Genomic DNA, 12,643 nt, shown 5'->3' on the forward strand with positions numbered 1-12,643 from the left:
ATGGGTTGATTGATCCTCCAGAAGGTCGGCCCCAGCCCCAGACTTGAAGTGAAGGATCTGAAACAGGTCATGGAAAGTGTTCCTGCAGGTATGCAATCAGGTACCATCCAAATTCATTCCATCATAGTGGGACTGCCCAACAGCATTCAGCTATCCTCCAATTTAAAATGCTCAAGTTTCCTGGCTTTGTCTCTCGCTATCTTTGTAACCTCCTCCAGCCTTACAATCCCCCCTAGCACACTCCATTCCTCAAACTCTGGCCTCTTATGCATCCCCCACTCCCTTTGTCCTACCATTTGGGAGCCATACTTTGCCATCTAATCCCCTGGCTCAGGCATTCCCTCCCTTAGGGTCTTCTTAAAATACTCCTCTTTCACCCCTCCCAAGGTGCTTTGTTGTGCAGCGAAGCAAGTCTGGCATTTCTATATTTTCTGTAATTACATTTCTGGTTTTAATAGCCATTTTGTGCACGCTACAGAACTGGAACCATCAGTATTACATGGGTCAAATACAGAAACCGTTTTTAATGTGAAAACTGGACAGGGAGACAAATGTCTGCTGAATTCATAAAGCTAGTGTGTGGAAGTGCACAAGAAAAGTTCACACATTCATAACGGATGAATTAGTATTTATTTTATTACTTCAAAAAATATATGATTTTAAATAGCATAAACACATAGCAAGTATTAGAATGCATTTAATACTTAGAAACTCAGATTTTTAAAGGATTGTTCCTCCCCAAAGTAATTCCCAGATAATTACAGTACTGAAATTTCCAGCATTTTCAATAGCAATACTATTAATGTGGCACCTTAAAATTTCTATTTCTTGACTCTGCTTTTAAATACACAACAGTTTCCTCCATTTTCTCCAGATAAAATCAGTCCTCATCCTGCTCAGGTCTCGTCCGGTTTACTCTTCAGCTGGCTACCAGGAGACCAGAGCACCTTGCCGGTTCACTTTTTTTCACTACCCATGCCTTGGGGAAATGTTATAATGACTCCAAATGGCAACATCCTAAACAGAACAGCTCGGCTAAGGTCAGGATCTCATCACGTGGGAATGACTAGCAAGTTCAGTGTGCTGTAACAACTCAGTAATGCACTGGTACACACAAGTGCAACAATTCAGGTTTCATTCAAGGAGAGAAAACTTGGAAAAAAAATAAGATTCACGGAGGAAGAAATACTGCAGCAGAGCTAGGAAGGAATCGTCATTTAAAATGCAAATCAAATCAGGCTGTTTTTTTAAAAGCTTGCTTATAAATTAGTCAAATTACAGAGTTAAATATTTGCACATTTTCCTTCCCCTATAGAATTTTAATATTTTGAAATAACTTACTATATCCTTGGTCACCTTTACCTTCCCCAAAAATATATACCCATGTTTCCATCTTACATAACCATCCCATTTATTCATTTTATCCCAGTTGTGGAGCAGGGTCCCGGTGATTATTGTGCTTGCTATCCATTAGAAACCTCAGTGTAGTGATTAAAATTGGAGGACCATATACCCTAGTGAAACAAAGTCAGTCCTTTCCCTCATCCTTCTCGGCTTCTTCCTCCTCCTCCCCCACCCCCAAAAGTGATCCGGTTTAAACAAAAACCTCTGGGCTTGGGCTTTTTAACCAAAGCTTGAGATTTACATTTCTTTTTGTTCACCATTTGTGGACTCCAAGTTTAGAGAGGTGACAGTAAGCCTACAACAGCATCTCACAAGTCTACATGACCTTCCACCATAACACATGTGCAGAAACCATAAATGGTAACATGACCAGATATTGAGTAGCTGGATTCGGTCAGCAGAGGAACTCATTCATAAACCACACTGACTAAGACATGATTTAGGAATGCACTTAGTTTTCTTTTTGGATTATATTTTGTGAAGTTTTCTGGGAACTCTACAAGTCAATCCTCAATTGTAAAATAAAACACTCATGTAGTCTTGTTATTGAATGGTCATAGGTCACAAAGGATCAGAAGTGATTGCAACATAGAGCAATGTTTTCTGCTCCAAATGTTTCCTGTAGGCAACGAACTCAACCAAGCATGTGTGGTGAGAAACTCATGCACAGTGACGAAAAGCCAATATATACATTATTTTTTTTTTAAAAAAAGCTAAAAAAAGGTTTGAAAGTTGTGTTCCAACAAATATTTAACTCTGCAGTCAAAACACTGACTAACAGTTATTTATCAGGTTACTTGATATCGTTAAAAACAAGGGATATTTTTAAGTGTTCAATATCTCCTCCCCCACCCTTTATTTCTGTCAGCTTTCCACTGTCGAAGAGGATAGCCAGAAAGATAACCTGCTTCTAAGTCATTCTAAGCAACCTCTAGGAGTCACACAAACTAAGGTGGCATTACTTGACCAGTAAGTTTATTCTCCTTGTGAGAACCAACCAGCCTCAGGGTCTCTCCCAGACCACGTAGCAGGCTGGTAAATTACTGTGGGTAATCATGAACTTGAGTTTGCATCTTATTGTTGTGTCGCAGAGAGTTCATACACCAACCCTGCTACTCCACAAGTCTTCCATCAATTGTACAGTTGATATTCAACATGTTTAGAAAGTATCTGAAAAATGTACAATTAGAAATCTACATATTACTCATTTCTAAGCATTATCAAAACTGATTTAAAATGTTTAGTCACAGCAGGACTTAATTCAATATTGATACAATATTAACATTTTTGAATTATCCACACCATTTTAAGCATCCATTCTTTTATAGTTTTGCAGATTAAATTGTTAAAATGATTATTGGTCTTTGGATTAAGTACTTGTTTAAAAGCACAAAAAGCAGTTTCCACAGATACCATCGAAAAAAAGTTAACGTCTGCATCTATGGCCTAAACTTGTTCCCAAATGAACTGCAGATTATATATACACATATAAAAAATACTACAAAAGATAAATTCAAAAATACTTCAAATGGTGTATAATTTAGTGCAGCATGTCCAAGCGGCATTAAATTCTACAAAAGCACAGCCCTAAGCTGTTAATTTTAACATAATAAATAGGGAGAGAGAAGGCGACTACAGACAACCTCCTAATCAACAAGCACACTACCCTAGACCAGGACTAGTAGTTTTGTCGTGCCAATATCACGATTGCAATTTAGAGGCTTGCATACCAAGTCAAATCAGTTAGACAATTAAAAAATGACACGTCTATACTTTAGGTAAATTAAAATAAAATGGCACCCGAGAAACTTAGTGCAAGTTTTAGTTGTCCAACTGCTAGGATTTAGTTCTATGCTTTACAGATCTGTGCAAGTGGTTGTGCTGTACAAGCCACAGAAGCTGCTACTGAAATGCTGCCTTCAGTTCTTTAAAGGCTGCTCTTCGCTGCTTCTTGTCTTCTTCCATACGCTTGCGCTGCTCCTGCTCGGCTTTGATTTCAGCTTCAAATTTACTGCCAGTGGTCAGAGCCTGGACCTAGAAACAAGTCCAAGTAAAGATTGTGATTTACTTAAACATTAAATCTCACTCACTTTCCCAAAGCTTGCATTATTCTCCAACTGAGGGAGAGGCACCAACTGGCTTCACGTCCACTGCCATCATTGCTCAAGTCAGTCACTCCCAGATGGTCTGAGTGTGTCTGCTTCACAAGTCACCCTATTGCCATCAGAGATTGTGACTAGCAGTGCAGAGAATAGTGAGCTTGCAACAAGTTCAATGAGTCATGTGACCCATATGCTCCTTCTGTACTATGTGGGAAGTCAGGAACGCTTCCGGTGTCCCCGACGACTATGTGTGCAGGAAGTGCATCCGCCTGCAGCTCCTGACAGATCGCATTGCGGCCCTGGAGCTGCGGGTGGATGAACTCTGGAGCATCCATGATGCTGAGAATGACGTGAATAGCACATTTAGTGAGTTGGTCTTACCGCAGGAAAAGGGTACACAGCTAGATAAGGAATGGATGACCAACAGAAAGAGCAGTGCAAGGAAGGTAGTGCAGGGGTCCCCTGTGGTCATCCTCCTGCAAAAAAAAATACACCACTTTGGGTACTGTTGAGGGGGATGACTCATCAGGGGAGGGCATGCAGCAGCCAAGTTCATGGCACCATGGGTGGCTCTGCTGCACAGGAGGTCAGGAAAAAGAGTGGGAGAGCTGTAGTGATAGGGGATTCAATTGTAAGGGGAATAGATAGACGTTTCGGCGGCCGCAATGGAGACTCCAGGATGGTATGTTGTCTCCCTGGTGCAAGGATCAAAGATGTCTCGGAGCGGCTGCAGGGCATTCTGAAAAGGGAGGGTGAACAGCCAGTTGTTGTGGTGCATATAGGTACCAACGATATAGGTAAAAAATGGGATGAGGTCCTACAAGACGAATTTAGGGAACTAGGAGCTAAATTAAAAAGTAGGACCTCAAAAGTAGTAATCTCAGGATTGCTACCAATGCCATGTGCTAGTCAGAATCGCAGGATAGCTCAGATGAATACGTGGCTTGGAGTGGTGCAGAAGGGAGGGATTCAAATTCCTGGGACATTGGAACCGGTTCGGACGGTCTACACCTGGGCTGGACCGGAACTAATGTCCGAGGGGGAGTGTTGGCTAGTGCTGTTGGGGAGGAGTTAAACTAATATGGCAGGGGGGTGGGAACCTATGCAGAGAGACAGAGGGAAGTAGAATGGGGGCAGAAGCAAAAGTTAGAAAGAAGAAAAGTAAAAGTGGAGGGCAGAGAAACCTAAGGCAAAAAGCAAAAAGGACCACAGTACACCAAAATTCTAAAAGGGCAAAGTGTGTTAGAAAGACAAGCCTGAAGGCTCTGCGTCTCAATGCGAGGAGTATTCGGAATAAGGTGGACGAATTAACTGCGCAGATAGCAGTTAACGGGTATGATGTCATTGGCATCACGGAGACATGGCTCCAGGGTGACCTAGCCTGGGAACTCAACATCCAGGGGTATTCAACATTTAGGAAGGGCAGACAGAAAGGAAAAGGAGGCGGGTTGGCATTGCTGGTTAAAGAGGAAATTAATGCAATAGTAAGAAAGGACATTAGCTTTGATGATGTGGAATCGGTATGGGTGGAGTTACGGAATACCAAGGGGCATAAAACGCTAGCGGGAGTTGTGTACAGACCACCAAACTGTAGTAGTAAGGTTGGGGACAGCATCAAACAAGAAATTAGGGATGCATGCAATAAAGGTACAGCAGTTATCATGGGTGACTTTAATCTACATATTGATTGGGCTAACCAAACTGGTAGCAAGGCGGTGGAGGAGGATTTCCTGGAGTGTAATAGGGATGGTTTTCTAGACCAATATGTCGAGGAACCAACTAGAGGGCTGACCATCCTAGACTGGGTGATGTGTAATGAGAAAGCACTAATTAGCAATCTTGTTGTGCGAGGCTCCTTGGGGAAGAGTGACCATAACATGGTAGAATTCTTTATTAAGATGGAGAGTGACAGTTAATTCAGAAACTAGGGTCCTGAACTTAAGGAAAGGTGACTTCGATGGTTTGAGGAGTGAACTGGCTAGATTAGACTGGCAAATGATACTTAAAGGGTTGACTATGGATAGGCAATGGCAAACATTTAAAGATCACATGGATGAGCTTCAGCAATTGTACATCCCTGTCTGGAGTAAAAATAAAACGGGGAAGGTGGCTCAACCGTGGCTAACAAGGAAAATTAAGGATAGTGTTAAAACCAAGGAAGAGGCATATAAATTGCCCAGAAAAAGCAACAAACCTGAGGACTGGGAGAAATTTAGAATTTAGCAGAGGACAAAGGGTTTAATTAAGAGAGGGAAAAGAGAGTACGAGAAGAAACTTGCCCGGAACATAAAAACTGACTGCAAAAGCTTCTATAAATATGTGAAGAGAAAAAGATTAGTGAAGACAAACGTAGGTCCCTTGCAGTCTGATTCAGGTGAAATTAAAATGGGGAACAAAGGAATAGCAGACCAATTGAACAAATACTTTGCTTCTGTCTTCACGAAGGAAGACACAAATAACCTTCTGGAAGTACGAGGGGACCGAGGGTCTAGAGAGAAGGAGGAACTGAAGGATATCCTTATTAGGCGGGAAATTGTGTTATGGAAATTGATGGGATTGAAGGCCGATAAATCCCCAGGGCCTGATAGTCAGCATCGCAGAGTACTTAAGGAAGTGGCCCTAGAAATAGTGGATGCATTGGTGATCATTTTCCAACAATCTATTGAATCTGGATCAGTTCCTATGGACTGGAGGGTAGCTAATGTAACACCACTTTTTAAAAAGGGAGGGAGAGAGAAAGCGGGTAATTATAGACCGGTTAGCCGGACATCAGTCGTGGGGAAAATGTTGGAATCAATTATTAAGGATGAAAGAGCAGCACATTTGGAAAGCAGTGACAGGATCGGTCCAAGTCAGCATGGATTTATGAAGGGGAAATCATGCTTGACAAATCTTCTAGAATTTTTTGAGGATGTAACTAGTAGAGTGGACAAGGGAGAACCATTATATGTGTTGTATTTGGACTTTCAAAAGGCTTTTAACAAGGTCCCACACAAGAGATTGGTGTGCAAAATCAAAGCACATGGTATTGGGGTAATATACTGACGTGGATAGGGAACTGGTTGGCAGACAGGAAGCAGAGAGTCGGGATAAACGTGTCTTTTTCAGAATGGCGGGCAGTGACTAGTGGAGTGCCGCAGAGCTCAGTGCTGGGACCCCAGCTCTTTACAATATACATTAATGATTTGGATGAAGGAATTGAGTGTAATATCTCCAAGTTTGCAGATGACATTAAACTGGGTGGCGGTGTGAGCTGTGAGGGGGACACTAGGAGGCTGCAGGGTGACTTGGACAGATTAGGCGAGTGAGCAAATGCATGGCAGATGTAGAATAATATGGATAAATGAGAGATTATCCACTTTGGGGGCAAAAACGCAAAGACAGATTATCTGAATGGTGGCAGATTAGGAAAAGGGGAGGTGCAATGAGATCTGGGTGTCAAGGTTCATCAGTCATTGAAAGTTGGCACACAGGTACAGCAGGCGGTGAAGGCGGCAAATAGTATGTTGGCCTTCATAGCTAGGGGATTTGAGTATAGGAGCAGAGAGGTCTTACTGCAGTTGTACCGGTCTTGGAGAGACCTCACCTGGAATATTGTGTTCAGTTTTGGTCTCCTAATCTGAGGAAGGACGTTCTTGCTCTTGAGGGAGTGCAGCGAAGGTTCACCAGACTGATTCCCGGGATGGCAGGACTGACATATGAGGAGAGACTCGATCAACTGGGCCTTTATACACTGGAGTTCAGAAGGATGAGGGGATCTCAGAAACATAAGATTCTGACGGGACTGGACAGGTTAGATGCGGGTAGAATGTTCCCGATGTTGGGGAAGTCCAGAACCAGGGGACACTGTCTTAGGATAAGAGGTAGGCCATTTAGGACTGAGATGAGGAGAAACTTCTTCACTCAGAGTTGTTAACCTATGGAATTCCCTGCCGCAGAGAGTCGTTGATGCCAGTTCATTGGATATATTCAAGAGGGAGTTAGATATGGCCCTTACGGCTAAGGGGATCAAGGGGTATGGAGAGAAAGCAGGAAAGGGATACTGAGGGAATGATCAGCCATGATCTTATTGAATGATGGTGCAGGCTCGAAGGGCCGAATGGCCTACTCCTGCACCTATTTTCTATGTTTCTATGAAAACATTTTGAACTTTTCAATTAATGAGATTTTAGCTAGCCACATATAAACCAACCATAAAGAAACTGAACCACATCACCAGAAAGGATTTGCATAGCTGCCAATAGCAAGTAAGCTGACAAAAATCACTATTTAAACCGTTGGTAAATGTTGGTTATAAAAGACCATTATTGAAGTATGCACCTGTGTGTGCATGAGACTGGTCCTTAAAGTTTTTTAGAAAAAGCACCACCAATCGAGAAATTGAGCAACTATTTTGAAATTTGAAATTTGCACCACTGCAGTATAGTTCATGACCATTTAGCTCAATGCTATACATCTGAAATACTTCAAAGTAGCAAGTTATTACCGGCATTCTTGGGATGGACGGGGGTGGGGGGGCGGGGGAGAGAAAGAGGCGTGATACTTGATGCTAATCAGCTCAGATTTAAAACCTTACTTTATGACTAGCTATTGACCCAATACTATTTAGTTTCAACCCACTTCCCTTCTTCCAATATTAGCAGCATTTCCAGTTCTGCTAAAGCAAGACTTCCGATAGATGGTTCCAATAAGTTGCAAATTTCAGATAGTTCAATTATTTTTCCATCTTCAGAATGCCCAATACGTGCTAAAATCGAAACATTCATATGTTTGAAACACCTCCAGACTGAACTACTGAGAAATACACACAAATAAAGTTGCCATTTCCCATATGGACCCACCCTCTAACGTTGTGCCATGTCTGAACTCGGAAGTGCTAATGCAGTGCATTGTCTGAACTCAGCAATGTAAAGAGCTACAACGAAACTCTGCCAGTCTACTGCTTGACTGCCACGGACGGGATCAAATTACACATTCCAGGCAGAGTGCAGGATGAGTGCTGTCCAATTACACCTCCCAGTGTCATCAGTACAGTTCAACACTAGGCAAAAGTCATGGTTAGCAAACACAGACTTTTAAATGTGAGCACTGGCAGCCCAAGAATTACTTGGTTGTTCAGCCAACCATTTATAAAAGTTCAGTTTTACAGTTTTTCCCCAGTTCTGTAAATATTTTCACCTTGGTCAGACAGTTAGACTTTACCTTTGCCTCAAAGAAATGCTTGGCACCTTGAACCCCCTCACTGGAGACATCAATTTCTGAGAGCCTGGCCAGGGCCATCAACCCACTGTCTTCTTCCAATTCGCCTGCTGCTGCTTTATGGAATATCAGAAGAAACTAGAAAGAAGCACAGGTACTCTGAGCAATCAGTGAACACCATCAACTCTGTCCCCATGTCAAGTCCAAAGACAGCTCTCAGTGCAACAATTTCTATAAGTACCCAGGATATAGATAGTTATGTACTGTGCCACTAAGTGTTGGTTGAAATTCAAGGAATCAAAATTCTAATTCAAGTCCCAATTCACTTCAAATGCAGTGGCATTATCATTTTAAATGAAACTATCCTCAAGAAAGCACTAATCTTCCATTAGCTCAGAAAGATCAGCAAAATATACCACAAAAATGTGGAAAGTTGTGAATCCATGAGTTAAGCTCTTCGCTTTCAATCAAGATACCGGAAACCTGCTCTGACATGGCACAACTGCTGCAGCAGTGGTGTCCAGTGAGAGTTGGGCAAGTTGTGCCCTACCTCCATTCGTGGTTGCTCTTGGCAGACTGCTGGGCTCCATTTGGGGCTTGCTGACTAAACCAGGATTTAGTACTATTCCCCTATCTTTTTGTCAGCAAAAAAAAAAAGCAAGGGAATGCCATTAGGAAACAAGTTTATCCTAACTTCCAGACAGCAAGAACAAGGGGAATATTAAAATAACTGAGCTTTTCTCTTTGGGAGAAGAGCCTGGCCTCCTCTTGGGAACTGTCCAAAGCAGCACAATTGAAAATCAGGAGTTCATGTGAAGGGCCAGGACATAGATCAACGTCCCATTACTCCATGGTGCAGCATACTGCAGTATCAGCAAGAGTGGCCCTTGAGTAAGACATTGGGATTGTGGCCTTGCTTTGGGTAGAGGAAATAAAAAAGGGAGAAAGAAAAGTTTGTATGTAACACTGCACTATGGTTTGGTTGCAAACCAGAAACAGAAAACTAAAATGTAGCGCTGAAGCCAAGCATTTGGTTGCAGTGTACCTTTAAGAAAATGTTATACCAGACTTATAACTTTATAGTGGAATATGCACCTTCTTTGGAATTAAATATGAGTAACATTTGAGCTAATGGCTTTTGCTGTTTCATGAGTCAATAATGCTCAATGACTAAATCCAAAAGCTAGTATCAGTAATGGTTACCATGAAATGGTCATAAAAACCCATCTGGTTCACTGATGTCCTTTAAGGAAGGAAATCTGCCGGTCTGATCGATGTGCGACTCCAGACCCACAGCAATGTGGTTGATTCTTAACTGCCCACTGAAATAGCCTAACAAGTCACTCAGTTATAAAAAACAAGTATAGTACCTCCACTACACAGACTGCAGTGGGTCAAGGTGGTGGCTCACCACCACATTCGAGGGCAATTAGGGATGGGCAATAAATGCTGGCTTTGCCAGTGATGCCCACATCCCAGAAATGAATTTAAAAAAACATTTGGGGAACCATTATAAAATGAAATACTGTAATAAGGCAACTCAGGACTGAATAGAACATAAAATGTACAAAGCTGGTATAAGTTTTAAACTGACCCTTTGAAGACAAACCCAAGCACCCTCAATGGTAGTAATGGGGCGGGGATATCAAGCAGCATTTTAAATACATTTTATACTTAGAGACTGAACAGTTGTAAAAATGCTTTCCCTTCTACTGGGTATCTTCTCTTCCTAGAATATAATCTGCAAGAGCTTTTGCTCTGTAAGAAAACTTCCTGATCTTCAATGTTTTGTGCACATGGACACATGAACACATTGATTACATAAATCGCTCCGTCCTTATTTTGTGGCTTCCCTGCTTTGATGATCATATGCCTCAGGGCTGGTTATTGCCACTATGTAGATATAGACTTTACTCCTGAATTCAATTAGCCAAACATATGGTTGCTGTTGCACACCAATTCTTCCTCTGCTTTCTGGGAATCTTGCAGCTTGATACCGTGGGAAGACCAGCTGAAAACAGGTTTTAAACACCGTATTTGCAAGAACTATACATGCATGCACAAACCGTTTATGTATGTTTCTCCAGTCTGCCCTTGTGCTGCATGAATGGAGTCCAGGGGGTTGAAATTAGTTATCGTCCATTGAGGAGTTAAAAATATCGCTCCGCCTGGATTACCGCCTAGAAAAAGTTTGCGCCTAGCAATAGTAATGCACCCATTAAAGTTTTCAAAATCACTGGTTTTCAAGCTATATTGTTAAGTCTGTCTGCCGCTGCAAACTTGGAGGCTCACGCACCGTGCTCTGTGCAAACGTTGCACTGATTGTGACCTCCGAGGGAAGCGCGTCCTAATCCCTTTAAGTAGCCACCAGTTAACGACTGTGGAAGGCTGTACCAACTATTTTTTCCAGACATGATTAGTGGCTGTCGCTAAATGAGGCAGCCGAACCGAATTTAGTGAGCAGGGCGCTAGCGCGGTTGTTGCACCCATCTGACGTCGTCTCTCCACGTGCTACTCAGAAAGGGGTGCGATTGGTTTTGGGGGGACGCCCAAGAACGCGCCTTCAATAAGGCATGCAACCTTCTATGTTCCATGTTCCAAGAGTGTTTTAGCCTTTTTTGACCCAGGTAAAAAGTTAGTCCTTACGTGCGGTGCGTCAGCGTATGGGGTCGGGTGCATTTTACAGCAGGTCAATGATGCGGGTAAATTGCAGCCCGTTGCTTGGTGCCAATCTTTGAGTTTTGGTCTGTTGCTTTTGTGCAGCCACAGCTGTTCAAATTGTTGAATGCTCATGAGGGATTGACTGGCCCCCGTGTCCAGTTTCATGTTAACGGGTATCCCATTGAGTAGAACCCTCATCATAATTGGAGGCGTCTTGGTGTAAGAATAGTGGACATTGATCGTGTTAACCCGCTGTACCTCAGCGTCCCGTGCACTGTTCCAACCGTCTTCTGGTCCGCTTTACGACCCTTCCGATTCGTATACCAGCCGAGCTGCTGTTTTTCTGCACATGCGAGCCAGATGCCCTGTGTAGTTACAGTTTCTGCAAACGGCATGCTGAAATCGACACACTCTGGTTGAGTGCCTTCCCCCACATCTCCAACACAGACCGTTTCCATTGTTTCCGAAAGATGAGCTGCGTCTGGCTGATCTCCCTTGAGCTTCTCTCAATCTGTTGTCGATTGCTCACATTGTGGGTTGATGAGATGTGATCGGCCGTTCATGTGGCCCTTGATTTTGATGGCTTCTGGCACCACCGTCTGCTGTTGAGGGCCTGCTCTCCTGCCTTTGTCTGTGTGGGGGTAGCGGTTTGTTTCACAATGTGAACTCCTTGTTCTGATGCCTCGTTGGTTGTCGTACCCGAAGTATAGATCAGCCTCGTTTCTTCTTTGCCTGCCAAAAACGTCTGTGCGACCAGTGCTGCTGCCTCTGGAGTCAAGTTCTTAGTTTCTATAAGCTTTTGGAATATGCCTGCGTGGCCTATTCCTTCAATAAAAAAGTCTCAGTACTTCTCTCCTTAGTTCATCGGGGAACTCACATGAACTAGCCAGCCTCCGAAGTTCTGCCACGAAGTCGGGTATGCTCTGGCCCACACAGCGTCTGTAGTTGTAGAACTTGTGTCTGGCCATGTGTAGGCTGCTCGCTGGCTTCAGGTGGTCTCTTACCAGTGTGCTCAACTCTTCAAACGACTTGCTTGCTGGTTTCTCGGGTGCCAGGTCTTTCATTAAAGCGTATGTTTTCGAGCCACAGCTGGTCAAGAGATGGGCTCTTCTCTTGTCTGCCTTATCGTCGCCCAGCCAGTCTTTGGTCGAGCCTTTCTATAAAGTCATCCCAATTGTCTCCAGCATTGTATCTCTCATCTGAGCTGTTGGTAGCCATTCTGTGGATTCTGTGATCCCGTAACTCGTCGCCACTGTTAAGTCCTGACTCTAGTGTAC

General features: G+C 43.1%; 1 protein-coding gene across 1 annotated transcript in view; it reads right to left on the reverse strand.

Annotated features, from left to right (window-relative positions):
- Positions 1–621: 621 nt before the first annotated feature.
- The window catches only part of efhd1 (EF-hand domain family, member D1), a 152,579-nt gene continuing 140,557 nt past the window's right edge, over positions 622–12,643 (reverse strand). The window contains exons 3-4 of the mRNA XM_070883380.1: positions 8,709–8,843; positions 622–3,438 (exon numbers count right to left, since the gene is read on the reverse strand). Coding sequence (XP_070739481.1) covers positions 3,307–3,438; positions 8,709–8,843 — 267 coding nt within the window. The 3' untranslated portion in view covers positions 622–3,306. The remainder of the gene's footprint in view (positions 3,439–8,708; positions 8,844–12,643) is intronic.

This window comes from Pristiophorus japonicus, chromosome 6 (assembly GCF_044704955.1).
Source record: "Pristiophorus japonicus isolate sPriJap1 chromosome 6, sPriJap1.hap1, whole genome shotgun sequence".
NCBI classification, from domain to species: domain Eukaryota; kingdom Metazoa; phylum Chordata; class Chondrichthyes; family Pristiophoridae; genus Pristiophorus; species Pristiophorus japonicus.